At 39.8% G+C, this 27,971-nt stretch overlaps 1 protein-coding gene across 4 annotated transcripts in view; it reads left to right on the plus strand.

Annotated features, from left to right (window-relative positions):
* Window positions 1-202: 202 nt before the first annotated feature.
* The window catches only part of SNTG2 (syntrophin gamma 2), a 247,830-nt gene continuing 220,061 nt past the window's right edge, over window positions 203-27,971 (plus strand). For 2 of the 4 annotated variants that reach the window (XM_073000914.2, XM_073000923.2), the window contains exons 1-2: window positions 203-14,426; window positions 27,550-27,687. In XM_073000914.2, coding sequence (XP_072857015.2) covers window positions 14,424-14,426; window positions 27,550-27,687 — 141 coding nt within the window. In that variant the 5' untranslated portion in view covers window positions 203-14,423. The other 2 variants (XM_073000917.2, XM_073000929.2) reach the window with 1 other exon arrangement.

Raw genomic sequence — 27,971 nt, forward strand, 5'->3', positions numbered from 1 at the left:
GCTTGCGCAACCCTGCCTCCCTGCTCAGTGGCCACTCAGTGGCTGAGCGGGGAGATTCGTCATCTCACCCCCTTGCCACAGTGGCCATCTTAGCAGGGAAGCAGGGCTGCACCAGGCAGGCTACTGCTGCAGTTGGTGCACTGATGATGATGCTGGTCCACTTGTGGGTCACACAAGTGGACTAGCAGGTTCTGGGGGTGGGTGTGAATCAGGTTGGCCAGCTGTGCCAGCGAGATTTGTCTTTGTCTACGAAGGCAAATCCCCCATCTCTACTGAAGATGCCAGGGACTGAAACTCGTTGAAATCTCATGCATGCAGAGTATCTGGCCTATCACTGAGCTAGGACCCATCTTGCTTTTATCTTCTCAGGCCATTGGGGTCATTCTTTTCTCATTAGTGCATATTACCTGCACTGTGAATGAAAGATGGAATCTCTCTGTGTGTTACCCATGAAAAATCTGGCACATTTCATGATATGCTTGCTGAGACTACAGAATACATCATGAGTGCACAACTATACTGTTCTGCTGTGAATCCTGATCTAATTTTCAAAGCTGGAAAGAATGGACATTTTCATTACAATATTTGTCCAGGGTTTGTCTAGGAAGGTAGTGGAACTGGGTTGTGCCAGGTCATAGGGTGGATCCCTGCCACAAGCCAGGTCACCAGTGCTAGTTAATGGGGTACCGGTCAGCAAGATGCCGAGAAATTGTACAGTAGAACAAATCAACATTCTACAAGGCAATTCTGAAAATAGGGACAGCCCAAACAAAACTTATAATTTTAAAACTGGGTTTCAGATCAACAGCAAATTTGGCACATGTATAGCAGACAGCCTGCTCTTGCTCTTTGCCAAATATGGGGAAGTTTGAGTTATTGTTCCCCCATGCAGAAATAGGTGACCCTAAACGTCCTCAGATGTAATATCACTCATAAAAATTGAAAAGACAAACCTTGCGTACCTTGAAAGAGACTGTTTGCCCTCACCCACTTTTTAAATTTGGAAACAATCCATGCTGCAGGGACTGAATTATTAATACAGTGGGGTCTCTACTTAAGAACTTAATCCGTATTGGAAGGTGGTTCTCAAATTGAAAAGTTCTTATGTTGAATCTGCATTTCCCATAGGAATGCATTGAAAACCATTTAATCCGTATCTGCTCTTTTCCGTCCATAGAAACTACAGTGGAACCTCTACTTAAGAACTTAATCCGTTTTGGAATGGTGTTCTTAAGTTGAAACGTTCTTAAGTTGAAGCAAAATTTCCCATAGGAATGGACTGAAAACCAATTAATCCGTTCTGGCTGTTTTTTTGTTATGTAGAGGTGCGTTCGTACGTTGAAGCATTAGTTCCCATAGGAACTAATGCAAAGCTGGTTAATACGTACTCTACCACTAGGGGGAGAATTTTTTTAACCTAAGATGGCCTAAGGTTAAAAAAAGAGCAGGAAAGGTTTTTTTTCCTGTTCTTATCTTGGATTTCTGTTCTCAAGTAGAAGCAAAATTTAGCAAATGGAGCTGTTCTTAAGTTGGATTGTTCTTAAGTAGGGACATTCTTAAGTAGAGACCCCGCTGTAATCAAAAAAGCTATTTCAAAAGGAGGGGAAAGTGACTTTATTATAAACTGAACATGCATGGAACAGATTTACCTGCAAGAGCATTCCAAAGCAGACACATTGTTACAACTTCTTGTCCAGGAAAGGGGAATGTTTGAAGGGCAGTGAAAGGTCACATAAACATTCAAAAGACAGGCTTTCTTTATTGAGTTAAAAAAAGGAGAGGGGCTTGTTTTAAAGAAACCAATGCAGTGATAGTCCTTCAAAAATGAACATTTTGCTATGTATCTCCAGGGAAATAGCATACAATTGTGTAAGGCAAAATATTTCTGTCTTACATTAGCACAGAGTAGTGGAATTTGTCCCAGCCTTGAATGTTTCCAGTAAACATTCTCAGGATTTCTGAGACCATGTTCTTCACACAAGTCCTCAAAGGGGAAATCATCTTCAGCTATGGGAACAATCTGAACTTTTGACCCTGTCAGTTATGACACAGTTTACTATCTCTGAGAATTTTTAACTCCTTCCTGGTCAAATAGGGTTTCATGCTTACGAAAGGATTCTTAGTTTGTAAGAATATTTTAAATGATAAAACAAAAATGGAGAACAAATATTCAGAAACTTGCTGATTTCAGCTGTGAAATTACTATTTTGTTTGTGGCTAGCTGTGGTCTTACTTGATGTTAGCAGACCTTTAGTGTCTATATCCTGTCATCGTCTCAACAATTTCACCCATCTTATCAGTAAATAATTGTTTGCTAATTATGAAAAAAAAACACCCAAAGATGTTACGTTATGTTATGAGCTGCAAACTAACAACATATCATGTAAGTATGTTTTTCCATTATAATTGTTGCACTTAATCTTTGTTTCACCATTCCATTTAAGTTCAAAACAGTCCTTTAAAATATTTTGGCACTGAGGGGACACAATCATATTCCAGATGTTCTTGCTTTTGTCTTCTAGCAACTGTAGTACAGATGGCGGTCTCATCTTCTGGGATCCTCTGTCACTGGGTGATTCTACATACGGGAAGTTTCTGTTGGAATTTGTGTGTAGTGTATACGTACACTTCCATTTTAAAAGCCTGGAAATGCAATTCTTAAGAAAACACCCTCTGGTTTATGAATGTAGAATATTGTGCTTCTGTATCCACAGTTTAAAATGCTAGGAAATGCTCCAATATTGCTGCACAATATCTTTCCAGCAGTGCCAGCAGGAAAAAGAATGCCAAGCTTTACACAACAAAGGGCAGTTTGAATATTGAGAACGACAATGGCAGCAGTCAAGATACCCTCTTGTGCTCACTACCATTCACAAAAAGACGCCAAGCAAGGGAAAATGCCAGAGGCTGACTTTTTTTTTCCATCAAGCACTTCCCACCCAAACACAAAACAATTGTCAGGGATGTTTTTGACAAAGTCTCTAGGTATATATTATTTGGAAAATGTATATGATAATGAGCAGCTGTGATGAAAACTCTGCTTCTGGGGGACTAATTGATAATGGATTATTTATCCATGTAATCAATCATTCTTATGTGTAAATTGGCACTTAAACTCCTTGTTGGTGTGCATGGAGAGGGGTGGATTTGATTTCATATTTCAAATACTGGATTTTGCAGATTCAGAGGATGGGGGTCTTAAGTTTTTATTTGTGTGATCATTAAGAACCTTCCATTTTTTTCTTTTTTTCTTTTTGGTGAAGCATAATATGAGCAGAACTTGATCACTGATGCTGCACTCATGTTTGAAGCTGAGATGCTGTCACAGTTTCAAATACAATGAGATGATTCAGAAATTCTGGTATTAAAGAGAAGGATAGGAAAATAGTTGACATTATTTGCTACACCATTCATCTTGACAAAGAATAGCAAATCAGCAAATAGTGAAAGGTGGAGGTGTTGAACTCAATCCAAAAGACACAGCCAAGTAGATGCCCTAATTCAAGTCATTTCACTTCCTTTCCAGAGGTTCAAATAAATCCCCAGTAAGCATCATTTTGTGAAGAAAGACTCACACTGCACACACCTTGAAAGCAATTTAAAACCAAATTTTGCAATTTACATACATCTTTTTTTTCACCCTTACAGATAAATATTGAACATTAAAGAACATTGCCCCGAATAATGCAAGAAAGGAATCTGAGTCTTCATTTTCAGTGCAGAGGACTGAGAGTCCTGGGTACTGCATTTTATGGGCAAAGGCCCTCTAAATTCATATAAATTCCGTAGAGATTAGCAATCCATTACCTTCCAGATGTACAGTTGACACAGTTCACCTGAAAGACAGATTTCTTCTTTGCATTTGGATTGCTTTGTTTCCCAAGCAATAGATATGTAGAAAACTTGTCAAAAAAACAGCCATGACAATTGCTTTGTGCTTGGGTGTGAAGTGGTTAACTGATGAAAAAAGGAGTCAGCTTCTGAAATCTTTCTTTGTTTGGTGTCTCTTTGTAAATTGTATTCAGCGCAAGAGAGTACCCTTTAGACCAGTGGTTCTCAAACTGAGGTCCCCAGATGTTCTTGCACAGCAGCTCCCAGAAACCGTAGCCAGCACAGCAAGTGCTGAGGGCTTCTTGGAATTGCAATCCAACAACATCTGGGGACCCCGGTTTGGGAACCACTGCTTTAGATCATCTTGACTGCTGCCATTGGTGTTGTCAACATTCAGGCTGGTGCATGTTATGCAAAGCTTGGCTTCCTTTTTCCTGCTGACAATGTGGGGATGACAGTGTGCAGCAATATTGGGCCATTTACTAGCATTTTGAATCGTAAGTACAAAAACACAATATCCCAGAGTTATAAACGAGAGGGGTTTGGTTTGGTTTGGTTTGAAGAATACGAATTGAATTATCAAAGCAATTCCTGCTCCCAGCTGAATATGTTGACAAGCATCTCTTCAGATCTTTGTGCTGGGTGTGCAAAAAGGCCCGATTTACAACCCAATAGGGAGACTTTGGCAGAGGGAACTGTGTGTTTCCCTATGTCTCATCAAAATCACATTATATCTGCTTTCAGGCTATAACACCTGAATGTGTACCAGGACTGAGTGTCAAACTAGCCAGTATGAGTAACATAATTTTAGGAAAGATGGTCCCTTAAGTGATAAAAGATGCTTTTTGTCATAGTATATTATTTCTCTCCCCAATACCCCTCACATTTAGCATGCTTTGTGTTTGACTGATCGCTGTTGGTAAACACAGGTTTAATTTATAAATCTGGGGATAAAAGATACATGTGTGAATAAACTGAACTGTGGGGATGAAAATGGTTTATTTATAGGGCATATGCATTCCCTTCAATATCTTGCGTGACCTTGAGTCACACTATGGAAAAGAAAATCTAGCCGACAATAGCCTTTTACGAATTCTCTAAAGCCAGGCATTCTAGGTTGCAAATTGATAGCTGGCTGTGCAAATGAACCAGACTGATTGTTCCATTGACTACTGGCTGCTGTACATTTGCTCCCGATAAGAGTGTTTAAGAAAATTTAGAGAAGGATGAGAGGAAGGATCTTTTCATGAGCGGGAGGCTGTAGTCCACAAATTCCAAAAAAAAAAAAAAAAAAAAAAAAAAACCAAGAAAAAAAACCCCATGCCTAGTTGTTTTTTCATTAGCCAAATGAGCAGAGATATTCCTTTATTTGTATACTTTAGTCTTGCTTTTGTGATGCAGACTGAGATCCAGGTCCATTTCATTGTTTAACCAAATTAAGTGTCTCTAATATTTCTTCCACTTGTACCAAATACACTTGAGATTTTTTATCATGATAAGGGTTAACACTTTTCTCTTCCCTGCTCTCTGAATATCCAGGCTGGACAAATATTCTGGAAAATGTGAGCTCTTGTTCCCCACTTTGTGACCTTTTTGTTGATCTAAATAGTTAGCTTCACTTTTCATTCCTCCTCCCTCCCTACCCAGATATTGACATCAGTATACCTAATCAGAGATGGGTGAGAATTTTGTTTCATCAATATCCAACATTCACATATTTTTTTATTTTGTGGTGGTGGTGGAAGAAAGTATCTTAGATTTGATTAGAACTCAGTATGGAAGAGACTGAAATTGGCATATCCACCTATACTGGAAGAAGAATCTGAGTGCTTACCTCTCAAAAATGTGGCTGTCGTGATCGCCTTTGAAGTCCCTATTTCCCTGGTCTTCACAAGGGTCTCACCCTTCCTTCTTCCTCGCTGCCACCAGATATTAATGTTTTAATATCATGTGAACGCCAGGACACGTGTGATGCCAAGGCATAAATCATTTATTTAACAAGGGAAGATGATAATCAGTGAGGACAAGAAGAATCAGTTACTGTATGTAAATCACTTATATTGGATCTAATAGAAGACTTTTTCTTAACTCCTTTAACCCTCTGTGTTTCAAGCTCCACGCTTTCAGTTCTCTAACTCACACTTCACTCCTTTCAAACCACACACAGTCTCTCTCCGGACTCTCTCAACCCGTCTTTTTAATCTTTTCCCCTCCCCCTGGCTCCACCTTCTGTTCTCTCATTGGCTCCTATGTCAATGTTCCACAGTGACGGGCAGGTGAGATCAGGGCTGTTCACTACAGTGGCCATCAGACTCTAGATATTCAGCCAGGTTGGAGCCTGGGCATAACTAAGCAAGATGACTGAGAACTGGCTGATCGGATAAAAAAACAGCTGAAGCTGTACTGAATCATAAATCTTCCAGCACAGGCTTGTTAGTATTTATGTAAAGTTAACTTCATCTTGGCCTGGCTTTGTGCCACCATAGTGGTTGTATCACTGAGTTGGAGAAAATCTGGATCTGGTATAATTTGACTGTTCTCTATTCCCTTTTTACCCTTCTGCTAGGAGCTACAAGAGTGATTCTTTGAGATCAGCATAAGGGAATTCTGACATCAGAAAAGGCATCTTTCTGTTCCTAATCCCCTATACCTAGCACCTCAGAATTAGGATACCCTTGCTCACCAAGTCCGTCCGTCCGTCCGTCCGTCCGTCCGTCCTTCCTTCCTTCCTTCCTTCCTTCCCTCCCTCCCCCCCCCTCTCTCTTTCCTTCCTTCCTTCCTTCCTTCCTTCCTTCCTTCCTTCCTTCCTTCCTTCCTTCCTTCCTTCCTTCCTTCCTTCCTTCCTTCCTTCCTTCCTTCCTTCCTTCTTTCTTTCTTTCTTTCTTTCTTTCTTCCTGCTCCTTTCCTGCCATACCCCAGTGTATGGCAGGAAAATAAAGCTCAGTACTCTCCAGCAAACAGCTGTAACAACTGATTTTTGGCTAGTACAATTGGTATAGAATTTTTTAGTGCCAATATTTGATTTTGATCTTATTTGCAACCATTTGAGGGAAAGCTCGTCATCATCGTTTAGTTGTTTAGTCGTGTCCGACTCTTCATGACCCCATGGACCAGAGCACGCCAGGCCCTCCTATCTTCCACTGCCTCCCAGAGTTGGGTCAGATTCACGTTGGTTGCTTCGCAGACACTGTCCAACCATCTCATCTTCTGTCGTCCCCTTCTCCTCTTGCCGTCACACTTTCCTAACATTAAGGTTTTTTCCAAGGAGTCTTCTCTTCTCCTGAGATGGCCAAAGTATTGGAGCCTCAGCTGCAGGATCTGTCCTTCCAGTGATTGCTCAGTGTTGATTTCCTTTAGAATGGATAGGTTTGTTCTCCTTGCAGTCCAGGTGACTCTCAAGAGCCTCCTCCAGCACCACAATTCAAAGGCATCAATTCTTCGGCGGTCTGTTTTCTTTATGGTCCAGCTCTCACTTCCATACATCACTACTGGAAAAACCATAGCTTTGACTATTCAGACTTTTGTTGGCAAGGTGATGTCTCTGCTTTTTAAGATGCTGTCAAGGTTTGTCATCACTTTTGTCCCAAGAAGAAGGCGTCTTTTAATTTCGGGGCTGCTGTCTCCATCTGCAGTGATCATGGAGCCCAAGAAGGTAAAATCTGTCACTGCCTCCATATCTTCCCCTTCTATTTCCCAGGAGGTGATGGGACCAGTGGCCATGATCTTAGTTTTTTTTTGATGTTGAGTTTCAGACTTTTTTTTTTTGCACTCTCCTCTTTCACCCTCATTACAAGGTTCTTTAATTCCTCCTCACTTTTTGCCATCAGAGTGGTATCATCTGCATATCAGAGGTTGTTGATATTTCTTCCGGCAATCTTAATTCCAGCTTGGGATTCCTCCAGTCCAGCCTTTCGCATGATGTATTCTGCATATAAGTTAAATAAGCAGGGGGACAATATACAGCCTTGTCGTATTCCTTTCCCAATTTTGAACCAATCAGTTGTTCCATATCCAGTTCTAACTGTTGCTTCTTGTCCCACATATAGGTTTCTCAGGAGATAGATAAGGTGGCCAGGCACTCAAATTTCGTTAAGGACTTGCCATTGTTTGCTGTGGTCCACACAGTCAAAGGCCTTTGCATAGTCAATGAAGCAGAAGTAGATTTTTTTCTGGAACTCTCTGGCTTTCTCCATAATCCAGCGCATGTTAGCAATTTGGTCTCTAGTTCCTCTGCCCCTTCGGAATCCAGCTTGTACTTCTGGGAGTTCTCAGTCCACATACTGCTGAAGCCTACCTTTAGGATTTTGAGCATAACCTTGCTAGCGTGTGAAATGAGTGCAATTGTAGTTGGAGCATTCTTTGGCACTGCCTTTCTTTGGGATTGGGATGTAGACTGATCTTTTCCAGTCCTCTGGCCACTGTTGAGTTTTCCAAACTTGCTGGCATATTGAATGTAGCACCTTAACAGCATCATCTTTTAAGATTTTAAATAGTTCAACTGGAATGCCATCACCTCCACTGGCCTTGTTATTAGCCAGGCTTTCTAAGGCCCACTTGACTTCACTCTCCAGGATGTCTGGCTCAAAGTCAGCAACTACATTGTCTGGGTTGTCCGGGATGTCCCCATCTTTCTGATATAATTCCTCTGTGTATTCTTGCCACCTCTTTTTGATGTCTTCTGCTTCTGTTAGGTCCCTCCCATTTTTGTCCTTTATCATGTCCATCTTTGCACAAAATGTTCCTCTAATATCTCCAATTTTCCTGAACAGATCTCTGGTTTTCCCTTTTCTGTTATTTTCCTCTATTTCTTTCCATTGTTCATTTAAGAAGGCCCTCTTGTCTCTCCTTGCTATTCTTTGGAAGTCTGCGTTCAATTTTCTATAACTTTCCCTTGCATTTTGTGAGGGAAAGCTACTGTCTGTCTGTCTGTCTGTCTGTCTGTCTGTCTATCCGTCTATCTATTTGATTTTTACCCTACCCCTCTAGACCATGTCTACTCGGGGTGGCTACTATTAAAAAAAAACATCCAGAGTGAACATTTTGCAAAAGAGAGTGAAACAACTCACAGACTAATTATTTTTCAAATTACATTTATGACATTTTAGAGGCGTAGCGATACAGGAAAATAGTGTGGCTGGGGAAAAGAGGATTCTATTTAGTTTCTATACAAATGATTCTGATGGTGTATTGCTAAAGGAAACTGTGCCCTGGAAAGTAATTCTCAGAAGCTCTTTTATAGCAAATATATAATACTCTGGATCAATGAATTGTGTCATATATATGGATAAGCTGTCCTGATATTGCACTGAGTATTTTTGTATTGACATACTGTAATCTCTCATCCATTGTGTCTTAGCTTTGCATTCTTTCTTTGGGATTACTAGTCTAACTTCCTTATAGTGCTCCCCCAATAGGTTTCTTGTTCGTTATGTTATCATTTTCAAGGGCATCTAGCTTTGCAACCTTGGGCTTCTAAATACTTCCCTCTCTGTATTTGCAAAGGCTTTCACGGCCGGGATCTAATGGTTGTTGTGGGTTTTTCGGGCTTCTTGGCCGTGTTCTGAAGGTGGTTTTTCCTAACGTTTCGCCAGTCTCTGTGGCCGGCATCTTCAGAGGACAGCAATACATATATACAATACAAATATACAATTCACCATGGAAAAAGAAACAGAGGGCCAACTCCCGTTCCTAGATGTCATGGTCCTATGCAAAACTGACCTCCAACTGGGACACAAGGTCTACAGAAAACCCACCCACACAGACAGGTACCTACACAAAAACTCCAACCACCACCTACGGCAAAAAGAGGCATAATCAAAATACTGGTAGACCGTGCAAATCAGAACTGTGAAGCTCAGTTTCTCAACACTGAACTCGACCACCTGAATTGGGCCCTACAGGCAAATGGCTACTCCAAAAATGAAATCACAAGAGCCATCAAACCAAGAAAACAACACAGAACTGAAGAAGAAAAACAGCTACCCACAAACAAAGTATTTCTGCCATACATCAAAGGGGTCACAGACCGCATGGGGAAACTTCTGGAAAAACACAACCTAAAAACAGTATTCAAGCCCACCACAAAAATACAACAAATGTTACGGTCAGCAAAGGACAGAAGGGACCCCCTCACCACTGCAGGAGTATACCGGATATCTTGCAGTTGTGGCCAGGTATACATTGGAATCACAAAACGAAGCATCCACACCAGAATCAAAGAACATGAGAGACACTGCAGACTAAAACAACCAGAAAAATCTGCAGTAGCTGAACATGCCCTAGAACGAGCTGGACATGAAATTCTATTTCAAAATACTGAAATACTGGACAACACCAGCAATCATTATGTCAGACTGCACAGGGAAGACATTGAAATCCACAAGCACCAGATAAACTTCAATAAAAAAGAGGAAAGTTTGAAACTTAACAAAACTTGGCTCCCAGCTCTCAAAAATACAGCATGCAAAAGGTCATGAACTCTACCCAACCACAAGGTCAAGGGGATCACTACCATCAACCACAGTGACAGATAATCTCCCTATCACAACAATACACCCACAACAAAACACACTAATCACCCATCCACAGAAAACAATACACCCACAACAATACATACTAATCATCCCATCTCACAGCCATAAATACTCCACGCCCTAGCCAAACTACACCAGAGCATAGTTTGCTGTCCTCTGAAGATGCCGGCCACAGAGACTGGCGAAACGTTAGGAAAAACCACCTTCAGAACACGACCAAGAAGCCCAAAAAACCCACAACAACCACTTCCCTCTCTCTTACTTAACTTTTTGATTTTTGAAAAGTGTAAAGGAACTTCCTGCAGATTTCAGCTGTTTTATTAATGCAACTGATGTGCAAATCCAAACTGTGCTATTCCTAATACATTAATATATTTTAAGCCTTAATATTTACATTTTGACTGTGGCCTGGAAAACAAGCGGTCTGATGGAGGAGGGAGTGGAGAATGCATCCATCCAGCATTTAACACCCTTCTACGTTTCCGATAAATGGTGGAAAAATGGGGGGAAAATACAGTGGTAGAGCCTCGTGGTGCAGTGGTTAAAACGCTGTACTGCAGCTAAAACTGTGCTCACGACCTAGGGTTCAAATCCCAGGTAGCCGGCTCAAGGTTGACTCAGCCTTCCATCCTTCCGAGGTCGGTAAAATGAGTACCCAGCTTGCTGGGGGGGGGAATGTGTAGCCTGCATAATTAAAAATTGTAAACCGCCCGGAGAGTGCTTGTAGCGCTATGGGGCGGTATATAAGTCCAATAAATAAATAAATAAATAAAATAAAATAAATAGAATGCTTAAGCAATCTGTCTCCCCTTCAGCAAACCTCTCTGTTACTTGCATAGGGTTTCTTGTTACCTGTAGAGATCAGATGAGTTACTAAAACCAAACTGTCGGATTTAGTTGGTGGCTGGATCCAAATTGCTACATCTTGTGTGCCACTAACAGGAGAGAGCGTCATGGACTTTTACTCTGTTTGCATTCTACAGTCCAAATATACAGTAATTGCTAAACTCAACTAGACCACACCCATTCAATCAACTGCTCAATGGTGACTCAATACTTAGGCAACTACATTTGATTTAATAGTAGGTCTATTCTAGTTGGGAGTGCCACTTGGAGTTATGTGTAAATGTTAGACAGGGATACCATCTTGATCTGAAATCCAAGCTTTTCTGGAATGTTGTGCTCATGTTCTTTCTATTAAAAAAAAAACCCAATATGCACATTTAAAATGCAGGATGAAATGTATATACATTGTCACTTTATTGAACAACCCCCCCCCCACAAAATTGTAAATGTTTGAGAAAACTTGTGTAGAAAAATGCATGATTTAGATTACTTTTCAAAGGGCTGCATGAACTTATTTGTGTAGTTCTGTTTTGTTTATCAGTAAAGAAGTTAGAATGTTTTTGTAGCAATCCAACAATCTGCTCAGAAATGGCATCTGTAACACATTGCCTATCCTTACTTTGGACATGGACCTTTTCAATTCCCCCTTCCTGGTCCCATGTACTCTCATGCCACATGGAAGTCACAGGCTTTCCATATATGAAGATATGCTTTCTGTTCACATATGGCAGGTGAGTGCGGATCTGATCCCAGCCGTTATTTATAAGACTGTGATTATCCTCAGCAATATATTTATTTTGATGATGGGCAAGCTTGCATATTTAATGTCAAGTGGAATATGCTTCTGCAAGAAGCTGTACCCAATCACTGAGAACTGATACCAAGAAAATTTGAAAGCATCAGGTATAGGAACCCTTCATTTTTACTCATCATGGGGATTATAGGCCTTGAAAGGTTGGCTTGCCATGCATTTTTTTGTAGTGGAAAGCAAATGAATTATAAATTCTTAGGTGAACTTAAAAAAATATAAAACAGAATACTGGACAACAAAAGTGTTACCATGGAATTTAAATGGGGTATTATCTTAAACTTAGGTTTACCTGGTATTAACACATTCAGAGCAATAAGTCATTTGAAGGAGGGCCTTAGCATGCCACATGAAGAAACAAACAAAATGTGTACGGAATGACTGTTTTGATGGATCGGAATACAGCTTAATTTAGCTGCTGAGATGAATCCACGAATTAATCTGGGAAAAGGCATGCTTATTTTGTGTGGTTTTTTCCTTCTTCTGTGAAACGAATGAGGGAGAAGTCATACTTTCACATATAAACTACCTCTTGTTCTCCAAATTGAGTGCCTTGTCTTATACCAGAACCAGATTCCACAGCAGGAGGAGGACAAGGGAAGAATTCAAGCCTCAGTGCAGGAATTGCATGCCTGCAAAAATACCACTTGGTACCTATTTTGCTACTCCTTTGCATTTGTTAAATCTGTCAGTCCCCGGCAGCTCTATGGAGGGAGGGAGATGAAATCTGCTGAACTCGACTGAAATGACATCATTTGGACTTTACAGGGTTGCTGATAATGTCCGAGGCCAAGAAAAACAATAGGCTATATGATCAACTTGTAGGATGAAAAGTCCAGAGTTGGTTGATATTACAAATAATACAGGCTTTCATGTTTCCCAGAACTCTTCCTCTGGGAAAAAAATGATATAAAACTTGGTGTCGAGGCAGATCAGTCAGACATTAGGCCAATTCATGGCACATGAAGCTGAATAGTGATCAATGCAAAATGAAGTTTAAATTCCACATCAGGCAGAGCTGACAAAACTATGAATTCAGATGAGGGCAGACTCCCAGATTTTGGGTGAGGTGTCCCTGTCATAGCCCATGAGCTGCCTTTGAATTTCGAGGCCCTCCCTTCTGTGCAGAAAAAAACACCTGGTTCGTACCCTACACCCCCTGATGTCACTTGTGCTAGGTGAATCCTCATAGAGATTTAAACCATTCAAAATTACTTTCCAATTTAAAATTAAAGTATGGGCTCATGTTTTGCACTGTTAAAAAAATCTTTATTGCTTGCCAAAGTCTATATGAATGTCACTGACCCTCTTCTAGCAATTTATCAATCTCATATTTCATGCTGGTAACATTTTTTTTGTTTTGTTTTTGTTTCTACTACCTGTCATTTTACTCAAAGTGACATTCTGAAAGTTCATTCTGAGCCTGCATTATTGAATTCAAATGTTTGGGTCTGACATCTTGAGCGGAGAATGAGGTTGACAATAATCAATCATATCTAATTAGCTGGTGACACACTGTGTTTACAGTAATTAAACAAGCCATTACAGCTTACTTTCTCATGATTAAGATCACACAGATTGAGAACCAGCTGTTAATCACTCCTGTTCCAAAGCTAATGTCATTAACAGAAAATGCCTTCGTTATAACCCAAGGCTATTTTTAACAAGGCTTTTAGCTGAGACTTGATGTAAGTAATAGGTGGGGTCCATTAGAAGTCTGTACAGTGGAAGAGTTTGAGAGCATTGTGTTGCCAATAGTTACAAGTTCCTCGCCATTTTTGTTTTTAAGAAACTAAATGGTAGAAATTCTATACTTAGCTGTAAAGTCCAAAACAGTGCAGACAAGGTCTCCTCTCACTTCCGTGGTTATCTCTCACCTCCTGAGTTTCCATGCTTGTATATTATTGGCTTCAGAACCAAGGAAATGGATTCAATGTATTTCCCAGATTTTGGTAGTCATACAGCAGGAATACAGAGTCCACTAACCAAATAGACTTAGGCAGGGGTTCATGTAAATAACTAGGGATCTGAATTTTTACTTGGAAATATTTGGAATTCACCAAATAATGCTATATTTGGATAGTTCTGAATACATCTGAATCCAAATATGAGACTTCCAAATATCTGTAATAACAATTCCTAATACTGTATTCAGAGTCGTATTTACTCCTATAGATTAGAAAGCTTGCTTGAAGAAGAAGTGAAAGTGAAACCTATTTTGCAGTCATTCTGGAGTGATTCCTTGAGAAATGAAACTTAAAGACACCCTGGCAGTCAGAGTAGTGAGGGCCAAGAACTCAGAGAATTCTTCTGATTGAGTTGCCTTTGGTTTCCCAAAGGAGAGCAATACCTGTAAATGATGTCTGTCTGCACCAGTGAAATCTAGAAGCAGGCACGGACACCATATGGTATTTTATTTTATTTTTACATTGGTTCTTTCCAGTTAAAAGGTGGTCATAGCTGCTTCTAAATGCCCTCAGCATTTTCTCTTAGAATATGCTCTGCTACAAACCTGCCCTGCAGTAGTTTTCTCCGGGTTGTTTTCTGAACCCCCAATTTAGCAATTCTCTAGATTTCATAGTATATTGTTTACTTAATATAGTTAGGAATAAGATTTAGGATTAGTAGATTTGTCAGGTTACAGTCGTGATGCCTGAACCTGTCTCTAAGAGCCCTACAGAAGTTTACAGACCTCCAGGGAAAAATCAGAAGCCCCCAGCTGGCATTTATCCCAAAAAAGGACTGATTCCAGAATGAAACCAGACCATCATTGTCAATCATATCAAAATTCATCTGTCAAGGCATGAGTCTTTTCACTGTTGTAATGAATCCAGGCAACATCAGCTTATCTAATTCTAGAAGCTTTATTTATATACATTGCCTCTATGTTCCATAAACATAAAATGTGTCAGAGTTTGAAAATATCCAAAAATCTTACAGCTCTAGAAAACTATGAATATTAAACATCTTGCGGGCAAATACTTAAGGCAGAATTAAATCTAAAATACATTTGAAATATCTTTGAAGAGTAAAAAAAAAGAACAATAAGAATGTTTCAATTACATTTGTGTCCATGTGGGCATATGTAACTCTCAATAGTATCCAATGGGCTGCAATTCCATATATGAATTTTGGTGTTTGGGCACATCCCTAGTAATAGCAGAACATTTTATTTGTAAGGTTGGCACAGTATGCTGGTAATGCCTTAAGCAGCTCTTTAAACTTTGTGACTTTAAATTTTCCCTGAACTTTTTTACCGCTCTCTTCCTCTTCATACCACACTCCTTCTCTCACTACCACCACAGTCCCTGTCTCTCAAACATCATTCTTGACTCATAGTGCATTCAAATGTTCTCAGAACATATTCCCTGCCTTAGACCACATTCACAGTGACTCCCTCTCTGTTCTACATCTTGAAGCCTGTGTTTGGCAGAGTCAAAGAAAGGGTAGCCACTAGGACTGGCCATCAGTCATTTCATTTTTAGTTTATGAAACTCTAATCTGGACACTTGGATTAGTATCAACTAGGACAATGTATTTGTTTAACTACACATATTTTTTCTTCAGACTGTGCTGACTTGTAATTTTTGTGAATACAGTTCTACGACTACATTCTGGAAATTTATATGTAGGAAATATGCAGCTATTTAGGTCAGGAACATCAGAATCTAACTTGTAAGATTCTGCCTCAGGTATGTTATGAGTAATGGCTTCTTTTGATATTAACATGCCTTCTTTTCTATTGCTTCCTTCTTCTCCCTTATGTTATATGCCATCAAGTTGGAACCAATTTAAGTAAGTGAATTATTCAAGGGGTGGTTTTACCACTTTTATCTGCCCCCGCCCCATGAGTTTCTGTGGTCAAGCTGGGATTGAACCCAGGTCTCCTAAATTCAGTCCCATGACTTTATCCACTAACTACTCTGGGTATCCACATGGGTGTTGGTATGATTTCTTATCTTTCTTCCTTGGTGCTTCTTTATATAATAGCAACTGTCTCATTTCAGTTAGTTTTTTGAACTGAAAAAGCCAGGTATCTACTATTGCATTTAATATAGGAGGGTGTAGCTTCACGCACAAATATCAGTAGCTGAAATCCAGTAGTAAATTGCATTTAGAATAGGACCATTAAATCAATTAATCCTACAGAGGAGTTGACTCACCAAAGCTCCACTGATTCATTGGGCCTACTCTAGTTGCAGCCTACTTCTGGATTTCAGCTAGTGCATCGATACTTTTGGATTGTTACATATGGGAGAGTAAATCTGCCTATCTCAAACCTAAATACTATGCATCTCAGACTTACTATTTACCTACTGAGTTTAGAAGGTATTTATTTATTTAAAGAAACAATATTAAAAGCTAAAAGCATCAAATTATCAAAATATTTCAAAAGAATTAAACAAATATATTAAAAACAGTAAATAAAACGGCACCAAAAATAGATTTTAAAGCAACACATGTAAAAGCAGCAATGCACAATCATTTAAAAAAATCTTCATGTGACTGCCTAAGAAAAACAAGAGGTTCTGATGGACTACTATTGGTTTAGTTGCCAGTAGCAGTAGAAGCAGTACTGAATGAATTAATCCTCATGGTTCATCATTTTTAAAAAATGCACAGAGGCACGAAGTTACTCATTTTCTTGTTCCAACAGTATTCCAATGTACTGAAGGCAGGATTAGGGTTAGGGATTTAGTTATTTCCTGAACCCGTAGAAAACTCTCATGTCTCCCCTCATTGGGGCGTGTATCATTTCTGTTTCTCAGCACCACAATTTGTAAAAAAGAAAGAAAGAAAGAAAGAAAGAAAGAAAGAAAGAAAGAAAGAAAGAAAGAAAGAAAGAAAGAAAAAGAAAGTCATAGGACACACTTTTAACCCCAGTTTTCTCTCAACCCCATTGGCTGGGACAAAACCAGATTGGAACTATACTCCATGGGCAGAATGGATTAGATTTGTTGGCACAATTTTGTCTGAGCCCTTTTTCATTTAAAACTTGTGTAGCTGATGTTCAAAAATACTGTTTATCAGATTTGTTGTAGAATGCCTACATTATAAATCTAGTTGTGTATGGATTCAGCATCAAAATGTTACTCTGGGGCACTAAGATGGCCTGCAGTAGTAAATGAAGTTTAAAATGTGAAGGAGAGACCACTGAAGGTCTCCGTGAAGTCACACTGGGCCATTCAGTTCTCTCTGATATACTGTAAGTAGTTGCACAAGCAGAGGAAGAAAAAGCTTTCTGCTTGCAGTTTCCTTTGAAGCGCCTGTAGATGGCCCAGTTAAAGGAACTGCTGTAAGAAGGCTTTCCTTCCTCCCAGTTATTGATGTATATAACTGGTCTTGTCTATGAGAGAGTTCCTGAAGCTTTTAAAAAACAAATGGATTAATTAATAGGACTGTGGTTGTGGTGGTGGTGGGCTGTTTAAAAAGAAAGGAAGGAAGGAAGGAAGTAGTAGTGGTTTAAGAGAGCAGAGGCTTTGTGGAGAGAGGTGAGTACTGGTGCTGCGTGCATCTGTGTGTGTTTAGTGACCCCTTTTCTCCCCCTTTCCCCCCTCACAAACACACATACAAAATTCCCAGCTCTCATGCATTGCTCCCCTCTCTTTTCCCATGGCTGGCTCCTCTCCTTCTATGGTTTCCACCCTCCATCTCTACAGACAGGCACCTCCAGTTCACACAGAAGAAAACCCTTTCAAATCCTTCCAACAAGAAAAAAGTAGAAACCTTAAGGCAAGAGAGATAAAAGGAGCTTTGCAAGCAAAAAGAGCTGGGGTGATTTGATTCAACCTTTGCATCATGCAAGGGGCAAAAATTACTTCAAATTCAGATGTTTTATAATCAGAGCAAATCCAAAGACATTGCATGGTGTAGTCAGACTCTCATGACTAAAAAAACAAAACTGGTTTATTATACTTTAAAAACTGGCCAGTTTTTATAGTATAAGAAAGCTAGTTTTTGTTTTTTTACCCCCAACATCCTGAGACTTAGTCTCACCTTCACATTTGGAGCTAGTGGTTCTTTCCAGTTTCTTTCAGCTTTTGCATAAAGGTTTAATTAAATTATCCAAGTTAAAGTTCTTTTAATATTGTTCAAGGGGAGCATATTATGGTCCATTTCTAACAAGACATATACATTCAAACTTATTTCCCATATGGTAAAACTTTTAGAAGAGTTATACTAAGTATTTACTTGCAAAATATTGATTTAATACGTTGAGGATTCTGGCAAGTTGCATAACAAGATGGCATTATGTACAATGAAAATACTTGCCTACTGGGAAGCCATTATTGGGCCCAAGGTGTACTGAGTCTGCCTAAGACTAAACACCGTACCCCTGAGTCTCCTAGCAATTGCCCTCCACTTCTTGTTACCCATGGCTTTCCAGGACCTTGCAGTTGGCCATCCCAGTATCTTCATCTTCCTCAGATCCAAATCCAGCCTTGCAGGGTAGAACCATTAACCATTTGATCACACATCTGACAAGGAGTCAAGAATGGATTTAGGACAAACTCTCTCAAATCTATACTCCTAATAAATGTGTTTAGCATAAGAAAAAAAGTCAGATTAAAGAAGAAAAATCCTGGAAAAGTAATGAATAAAGCAAATTACAAAAATAAATTTTGAAGTGTTTGTGATAAGCACAGGACAAATAACTATGATTAATTAACCTCTATATATTTATATACAGGAACCTCAAAGTAGCAGTAGATGGACTCCCGAGATTACACAGCAATACAACTCTAACCAACATAAAGACAGACTACTATCCAAATATACAAGACCCACTAACTTTGCCCTGGGCTTCTTATATGTTTTAACGACAGTGATACCCATCAACCAATCCAAACCCCAATTTAACAGAACCTTCTGGAATACGGGCAAGCATTCGTGTCTCCATGAGAAGGCATTTGCATGCCACCAAGTAAATTCTGACTTTTGGTGACCCTTTCCAGGGTTTCCTAGATGACGAGTACTCACAAGTGGTTTCCTTTTCCCTTCTTTGAGCTTCTCAACCAATGAGAAGCTCAAATATTGAAAGTCGCAAGGCTAGTACTGTGCAGCTTGCCCAAGGTGACACAGGCTGGCTCTTCTAGGAGGCACAGTGGGGGAATTGAACTCCCAACCTCTGGTTCCGCAGCCAGATACTTGTCACTGAGTTATCCATGAGAAGGCAGCTGAAGTTAATTGGCAATTAAGCTTTCTCTGATTCAAGGTCAGATTGACCTTGACTATCCCTCCACAAGATAATGTGGGTGTTCTTCTCTTGGGAAAAGCCTTTCTGTAGCTGATGTTAGCACTTCACTCACTCCCTATACACAGGCTTCAAGCATAAGATAGAAAAAGTTTAGTTCTTCATTCCTTTAAGCCCACTTTCAGTATCACTGACTGAAGATCACAAAATGAGAAGACCTGTCTAATGGTCTAGAACCCAAACAATAGAAGATTCTGATCTCTGTGACAAACTATCCAATGGTAAGTGTTAAGATGAAGTGTTTTTCCTCTTTGAGCAAGATTTAAGCATTCTCCTGAAAGATATTTCTTTCAGACATTTAAAGGCTGAAAGTCTAAACACCAGGGAGAAGTAATCCAGTACCCTTCAGAGGTTTTAGACTAAATGTCCCATAATCCTTGGCCACTGGCCATGCTGACGGAAGTTGTAATCTGAAATATCTATTGCCCCTTCTACCATGTTAGCATTATGGGCCATCAAGCTGGAACTAATTTACAGCAACTGTATATTAGAGCTGACTGGATGCCTCAGTAAGTTAGGGCATCTGGATATGGAGCCAGATGTTCCCCACGATGTCCCTTTTAGTAGAGCCAACACGTGCTTGGCCTTGGAAAAACTGCACAGTTCCAGGATCCCCCCAGAAGAAGGGAATGGTAAACCACTTCTGAGCACTCTGTTCTTTAAAAACCTTGCAAAGGGTTACCATGTTAGAACTGATTTGATGACACATAATTATTATATTATTAGGGCATTTAACATAAGTTAGGTATTTAAGGAGTGGTTTTACCAGTTCCTGCCAACCTACTAGTTCAAAAGCATGTAAAAATGCAAGTAGATGAATAGGTACCACCACGGTGGGAAGGTAATGGCGTTCCGTGTGTAGTCACAATGGCCACATGACCACGGAAACTCTACGGACAAACGCTGGCTCTATGGCTTGGAGACGGGGATGAGCATCGCCCCCTAGAGTCGAACACGACTGGACCAAATGTCAAAGGGAACCTTTACTTTTACCTTTACCAGTTCTTCCTCCATGGGTTTCCATGGTCAATTTGGGATTTGAACCTTGGTCTCCTGACTCCTAGACCAACACTCTATCCAACACACCATGCTCGGTATAGTCTCTCTGAATTTAGTAGGGCTTATTTTTAAGTAGGCATACCTTTTCTTTGTTGTCAGTATGCCTGAGAAAGTTCACTGCTTCTTTTGTCACTTTTTTCCAGTTTGAAGTAGAAAAAGCTTGCAAAACATAATCACAAGGATGATTAAAAACACCTACTATTGATTTAAAATGTCATATTATATTGTACTGGACTGTTTGCAGTTAAATTTGTGATGCATGTTTTATCAGGACATACTTTTCTGGGGAAAATGTTATTTTAAAAAAAGTTAGTAGAAGAGTCTGGTTACAGTCTTTTGAAAACCTTGTCACACATGAATACCTGTGACACCTGGATCAGGCACCGTTTCTAAGCTCCGGTTTAGCTGAAATTCCCTTCCAGGTGGTTTAAAATGAAGTTTCATGCGCCTCTTTGTTATGTGTGATGTAAAAAGAATCTTCAAAATTATTGTCAGATTGGATGTGAGCCCTGCCATCCCCATTGGACTCACTGGGGTGTCCCTCTTTCATCCTCTGTTCCATAAAGCTGGTTGGTGAAGGGTGAAATGTAACAGGGTTTGTTGTAACTTGGACAGGGCAAAAGTGCGACAGTAGTACATACAGTTCTGTGTCGTTGGTCCTAGTTAACAGTTCTAGTCCACTACTATGTTCCTTAGACGTTTGCCCTCCTCCCAGTTGTCTTCCATGGAAGGAGGAGTATCTCTTCTAAGAGCCCAATTTGGGCCATTAGGTTCTTGAATAGTCCAGCCGGCATAGCCCCGGGGTCTGGGCAGTTCAAATTCTTTCATGCTGTCTGGAGGGAGGGCCAGTATGCCTGTAGTGAAGGCAAGTATGTTGGGGTCTTCTCTCTCCCAGCTCCTGCTTATCTAGCCTCCCTGATCCCCTCCACTCTCATTCCTCTCAACGCTGATGGTTTCATTAGCATTTCCTCTACCAGCTTCAGCCCTGGATCAGGGTCAGGTCTCCCTTCCTCACCCTACTCTTTCTCTTTCATTTCTCCAAGGAAGTGGGTGTAGGGTACCTTGGGGTACTTATACCTCTCCAGTTCTCCCATGGGGACGTGAAATTGGGTCAGGACCTCTCTCCAGGGATGCTCTTTATACACATACCTGAGGGCTTTAGCTCCTCTTTAGGAGATTCTTTGGCTCAGATGGTCTTGGAACACTCTTCCTGGGAATCCCCCAGGGCTCCTTCTCCGAGGTTCTCCTTATTTTCGCTGGCCTCTTGGGCTCCTTCTCTTTGGGCTCCCTACCACATTGTTCCCTTCTCCCACGGGAGCTTCTCCTCCTAACTCTGCAGGCTCGCTTGTCTGACAGACTGCTTCCTCCTTTAGGTTACTGTCTCCACTAGTGGCAAGGTGGTTTTTATAGCCATCATTCACCAGAAGTAGACCAATTCCTTCCTATCCCTAGAGGCCATCCTCTGAATTCCAGGGACATGATGACAACCAGGACCTCTGTCTGAGTCTCAGGTTTCCTAAAAGGAACTGGGTTCAGTGACTACTGTTCCTTCCTGTGGATCCCCAGATCCCTTGGTAGGCTCCAATGCTGGCTGGGCAGTCTCAGATCCCAGGTTGGAGCACAAGAGCATGCTGAAAGGGGCATCTAGAATCCGGTCTTCTTAGCACTGGAATCCTCTTCTGATGGCTAATGTGAAAAAAGTTGCTGAGATGTACCCAAGCACTCTTGAAAAGCTGGGGAGATACTTCCTATAACTTTTCCGGTGTTTATCAGGATTTTTCTATTCCATGAATTGACTGAGCAATAGCAACTAATACAGAAGACATACTTGTTGGCCTTTAATGCATTCTACAGTCCTTGATTGTTTTGGCTGTGCAGACTAGCCGGGTTATCTCCCTGTACATTCCTCATCTGTCTTTGTTGTGTGGGTTCTAAAGTATTACAGATTCAGCATAGGCACTTCAGTATCTATTTTGTTCACATATATATCAAAACTCACTACATCACTAGCAATCAAGCAATTTATGCACTTGATCTTGTATTTTAATCTCTTCTTTCAAAATGTTCAGTTGGCCAGTATTCTTAACAAGTTGCTCCTCCAACTTCTTATTTTTAGAGTGTTCTAACAGGGAGCTGTTATCCCAGCAGCAAAGACCTGGGAGTGCCTTATAATTCCATTCTTCCCTTTCTCCTAGTTACCAGCATAGCTCATGAGGATGGCAGAGTGGTGCTCCCAATCCTGGTCCGTAATTTCCCCAGTTACACCCCGACAATGAAATCATAAAGTAAGCTATTTCCAGAACTGACATTTTTTTTTAAAAAAATCTGACCTTAATTGCCCTGATGCAGCAATTTATTCCTTCATATCAGGACACATGCTACCAGATAATGATGTTCCTCCACATTTACACCATATTACCATTACCCTGCTCACTCATCTCATATTTTCACAAACCATATTTGTTTCCCCACCACCACAAATTCAGTACAGTATTTTCAGCCAAAATCACTAATCTGGATTACCAAGGACTGTGTAGCATGTATAACCCAGTGTAAGGGCCCTACATTTCATCCTACATGGGGATATGGGAGAGGGATGGAGGGATTAAACATATCTATTGTATATGCATTTTAGAACACACTGGAGTGGAAATCCTCACTTGTTTTATCATCACAGGCAAAGCAAAGTATGCTGCTTATATACCGCCCCATAGCACTTAGAGCACTCTCTGGGCAGTTAACAAGTTAATTATGCTGGCTACACATCTCCCCTTCCCCACAAGTGAGCTGGGTACTCATTTTACCAACCTTGGAAGGAAAGAAGGCTGATAAGGATAACTGACTCCCCCAGGAGTCTTACAAAGATGTATAGACCTCCTAAGCAAAGAACAGATTCTATGATTCATCATCATAGATGACATTATCCCTGTGAAGGGTTAATCCCAGAATGAAACCTGGTAATTGGTAACAAGCTTTTGCAAACTCATCTGAACATCTCATTATACCGTATTTTTCCATGTATAAGATCACCCCCACTTTTTTAACCCCAAATTAGAAAATGTGATTGCTGCTTTCTCCCTAAACCCTGCAAAAGCAGGATCAAAGGCTTGTGGAAGTGGAGGGGAAAAACAGTGATTTTAAGAATTGGAGGGGCAATCAAAGCAGCCCTTTCATCCTGCAGCCCTTTCATGGTTTCTCCCTCTTAGGAAGTGGAGGGGGAAAGCAGTCATGAAAGAGCTGCAGGGTGAAAGGGCTCCAATCCTGCAGTGCTTTGAGCCCTTTCCCCTTACTTCCGTGTATAAGACGACCCTCAATTTTTAGTTTAAAGATTTTAGATAAAAGTATCTTATACACGGAAAAATATGGTAAGTATCATCATTCTTGCAATAATTCCAAGCAATTCCAAAACATATTAGTTCTGTATAACTTCTATTTATTTACATTATTTCTAGGTTCCATATTTAAAAATAGCAAATCCAAAAAATATCAAAGACAGTCTTAAATTTCTGATGAAAAATTGATATGCTGAAATCCAAAAGTCAGATAGTTATGCAAACATTCTGAACTTAAAATACTGTAAGCTTACATACAATACATCCTAGTAGCTTGTAAAGGGATGCAGGTAATGAAACTTAGGTTATAGACAAAATTCAAGCCATGTATGAATCAAAATGCAAACGCATTAAAGCACAGGAACTTACAGCCTATAAAGACAAAGAATACATCCATAGAACACTTCAGAGTTCTTAAGAATAAAATAAAAAAAGGAAAAAACCATATAACTTTTATTGAAAAGCATGAAAAAAACAAATAAACAAACAAATAAATAAAATGAAAAGGTTTTAAGGTTTAAAATGAAAAGGGCATTAGATTCACATCCATTGCCCTAAATTTCAGAAACCCAGATAGCAAAAAAAAGCTCTCCTTCTCTCTCACTCTTGAGGTGGAGAATCTCAGAAACCTTGGAAATTCCTCATCAATGTGGCTCCTCTTGTCAGGACAGCCTACATTCATGACAAAGAGAAATGTAGAGGTTCTCATCTCTCATACCTGCACTCACACTTGGAAGAATATTGATGTCCTATCTCATGCATTCCTCCCCTGCCTACTAGGAGCGTGAAACCTACTTCCTTTCTCTTTCCACATAGCTAAGGGAAAGAAAATGTCCACTGAGCTTACCAAACAAGTCTTAAAAAATAGTCATCCTCAACCCTGACACAGAACAATAGGAACGATCCCAACTAGATGGAACTGTCATAGCCAGGGTAAGAAAAAAATGAGTATCAAATATCAAGGGGATGATGACAGCCTTGCATTCCTGGCAATCTGAAGGGTTTAGTGCTGTGCGTTTGCTTTTATAGCAAGAGAATCCTGGCTGTAAGGAAGGAAGGAGCCTTGGCTTTTCAGCAAACAGTAATATCCAGGAAGACAGAGCAGTTAGGAAGCAGGGTGTGGACAAGAGGAATGAACCGGTCTCTTTGGGAGCTCTCTGCTCCTGACCGGTAGACTGTTCCATTGATGTCAGCATCTGCTGGTTGAGAAGAATACTTGCACTGAAATGTTTGGTATTCTAATCATTTCCGCTGAACTGGGAAAAATAAAGATTCCCTCATTTATATGACTAATGATTGATTTTACCATTACTGATTTTAAGAGATTCCTGTTCTGTACTGAGGTATTGATCTGCTCTTTGTTTGTCTTCTGGCATCATTTACTGTGAGCTAAGTAGCTGTGCATTTTTATATTTTCTGCCGGCGTCTGAGGCAGCATCAGCTAGTATTTTATTATTTTTCACGGTGTAGATTTAAGAGACAAGGATGAGTTTTCCAGCTGCCCTTGCTCTTTTCCATTTGAAACAAAATGGCTGTATTTTCACAGAGAACACATAATCTTTGGGTAGAAAAACTCTTACTCTTTCGGAACCATGAAATGTTCTGTGAAAGGGCTGTAAATGTATGGAGCTGCCACCTTATCCCACTTCTTTTTTTTCAGTACATTAAATTGCTTGCTATTTTTTTGTAGTTCTAAGTGGTCAAAAATGTTTTGCCTTCACTTCATTTGATAGGTTTTTATTATTTCCATTTTGCTGCTGCTGCTCCTGTTGCCATATACCATCTCCTGACACTTTTACTAGTGATTTATACAGTGACAGGTAAAAATAGGTACTTCGGCAGTTTCCTTGTGGCTCAATTGTTATTTTTCTCTTTCTTTTCTTTCGTCTGTTCTTTAAAGAAAACAAAATGGAAGTAACTGACAATAACATTTATATTGATGTGATTCTGTCTAAACCAGTTCATGCATGAGATAAACATGCAATTCATTAAGCCCTGTTCTAGAAAATTTTAACATTTTGGAATAAGCACCAGAGTTGAGGAGAGAATAGAAATGATAATAGGCTTCTAATGTAGGTGAAAGGATGGAAGAAAGATTCCAGGATCTATTGGCACAACACCCTTTCTTGTGGAAAATCCAAAAGCGTGATATTAATGCTATAGTTTTTTAAGTGATGAGACTCATGAGACTTATTTGCAATAGTTGGTGTCACTTCTAAAAGAGTGTGGAAGGTTAACACTAAAATAATTGTTGTTATTTGCTGCCAAATCACCCTCAACTTAGGGGTAATCATCATCATATCTTAGAACTGCAGGGCTGAATCATGGATCATCAAGCCCAGCCTTTGTCAAGAAGGCCCAATGGGGAATCGAACTCCCAACCTCTGGTTCCACCTAAACCATTGAGCTATGTTATCTGTCATCAAGTCATTTCTGAGTTACAGGAACCGTAGTAGGGTTTCCATGATACTGTATATCAAATATTTAAGGGGTAGTTTTACTTAGGAATCCCAAGTCCTAGTCTTTCACTTTATCCAGTACATTGCATTTGGAGTCCACAAGATTACTCAAGTACTCGCAGAAATACTGCACTGGTAGAACATGGTTGTATGGGATTCTGAAGTTTTAAGAGGCAAGGTTAAAGGAACTGACTGGCTATTTATCTGAAATTTTGCTTGCATGAAAAAGTTAAATCAGATGATAGGATTCATCAGGGGACAGGAAAAGCATACCTCTCAGATATAATTGGAATGATAACTTCTGTTAGCCTTTAATAAGCATAATCAGTGGTGAAGGATGATGAAAGTTGTGTTCCAAAATCTGGATGACCAAATGGTTCCCCATTCCTGCATTGAAGATTGGAAAGAGAGATTACCGGCTACTAACCAAGCCCTAAATTAATCTTAGACGACATCTGAAGGATGAGACTTTCCCCGTCTTTGGATTAAGCAATCCATAATCATTTAGCTCAGTGAGTTAGGTATCTGGCTGCAGAGCTAAAGGTTGAGACTTAAATTCCCCACTTTGTCTCCTGTGAGAAGAGCCAGCCTGTGTGGCCTTGGGCCAGTTGCAGAGTCCCAGGATACCATCACAATAAGGGAATGGCAAACCACTTCTGAGTATCTTCTACCTAGAAAACCCTGGGAAAGGTCACTATAAATCAGAATTGACTTGATGGCACACTATTATTATTATTATTATTGTTGTTGTTGTTGTTGTTATTATTATTATACTAAAACACTGGCTGGTATTATATACTAGATACAAGTTTTAACAGATACAAGTATGTGTTAAATATCGGTGCAGTATGTATGCTGTTCCTAATGTTGCCATTTTTGTAGCTCAGATAGTGCTATTCCTGAAATTAGCAACTATGCTAAATTTCTTGATATTGTTCCCCAAGCCCTGATGATGATGGGGACCACTGAAGTGTGTTTCATCCACAAATGAGATGATTCGATTGCCAGATCTTTGTATTTTCTTAATTTTTTCCAATTCTTTATCTTCAACTCTGGCATCCCCTGGAATTGCAATGTCAATTATCCAGACATTTCTTCATTCTATTACTACTATGGTGTGTTATGTTCAATTTGGATTCAGAAACCCAACAAAATCTTAACTTCACCATTTTCTAAGACCTTCTCTACCTGACGTTCCCTTGACAGTGGTGGTGGTGGTGGTTATATCACTTTATAAAACAAAATGTAAATATTGCTGTGAAGGTGGCTTCTTGTTGCCTCTTAATCTATAGCCTTCTACAAAGAATTGAGGAAAACTATTTTATGAGTTCTGAAGACATGCATTATATAGGTTCATCTTTATCACTTAACTTTTTTTTTAGTCTTACAAATCCTTGATTTCTTTTTCCTTTTTTTACTTCTACAGACAAAAACTGGAATTGCTTTGTTATATGATGAAGTATCCGAAAATGCCTATGAAATCCGACTGAAGCTTACAAAAGAGGTACTAACAATTCAAAAACAAGATGTCATCTGTGTTAGTGGAAGTGATCACAGTGCAAATGTAAGTGCTTCTATAACTTTGTGCACCCAACCATGTGTTTTTTTTCTGTCTTGCAAAATTACTTGAAAATGCGGTAATATCAAAGATTATGTCACAGAGTGCCTATTATTTTTAAAATGGAAAGAACTATGTTCATGTTTGTAGAATAACAAGTTATGAAGAACTACAAAGATATATGAGTTCTAGTAGGCAAAATCTTATTGATTGTTCCAAATAAAGTACATCCACTGAATGAATGGGGCTAACTAAAGTAAAGAATTCTCTAAGTCCCCTTGAGTTGGCTA

This window comes from Pogona vitticeps, chromosome 1 (genome assembly GCF_051106095.1).
Source record: "Pogona vitticeps strain Pit_001003342236 chromosome 1, PviZW2.1, whole genome shotgun sequence".
In the NCBI taxonomy this organism is placed as follows: domain Eukaryota; kingdom Metazoa; phylum Chordata; class Lepidosauria; order Squamata; family Agamidae; genus Pogona; species Pogona vitticeps.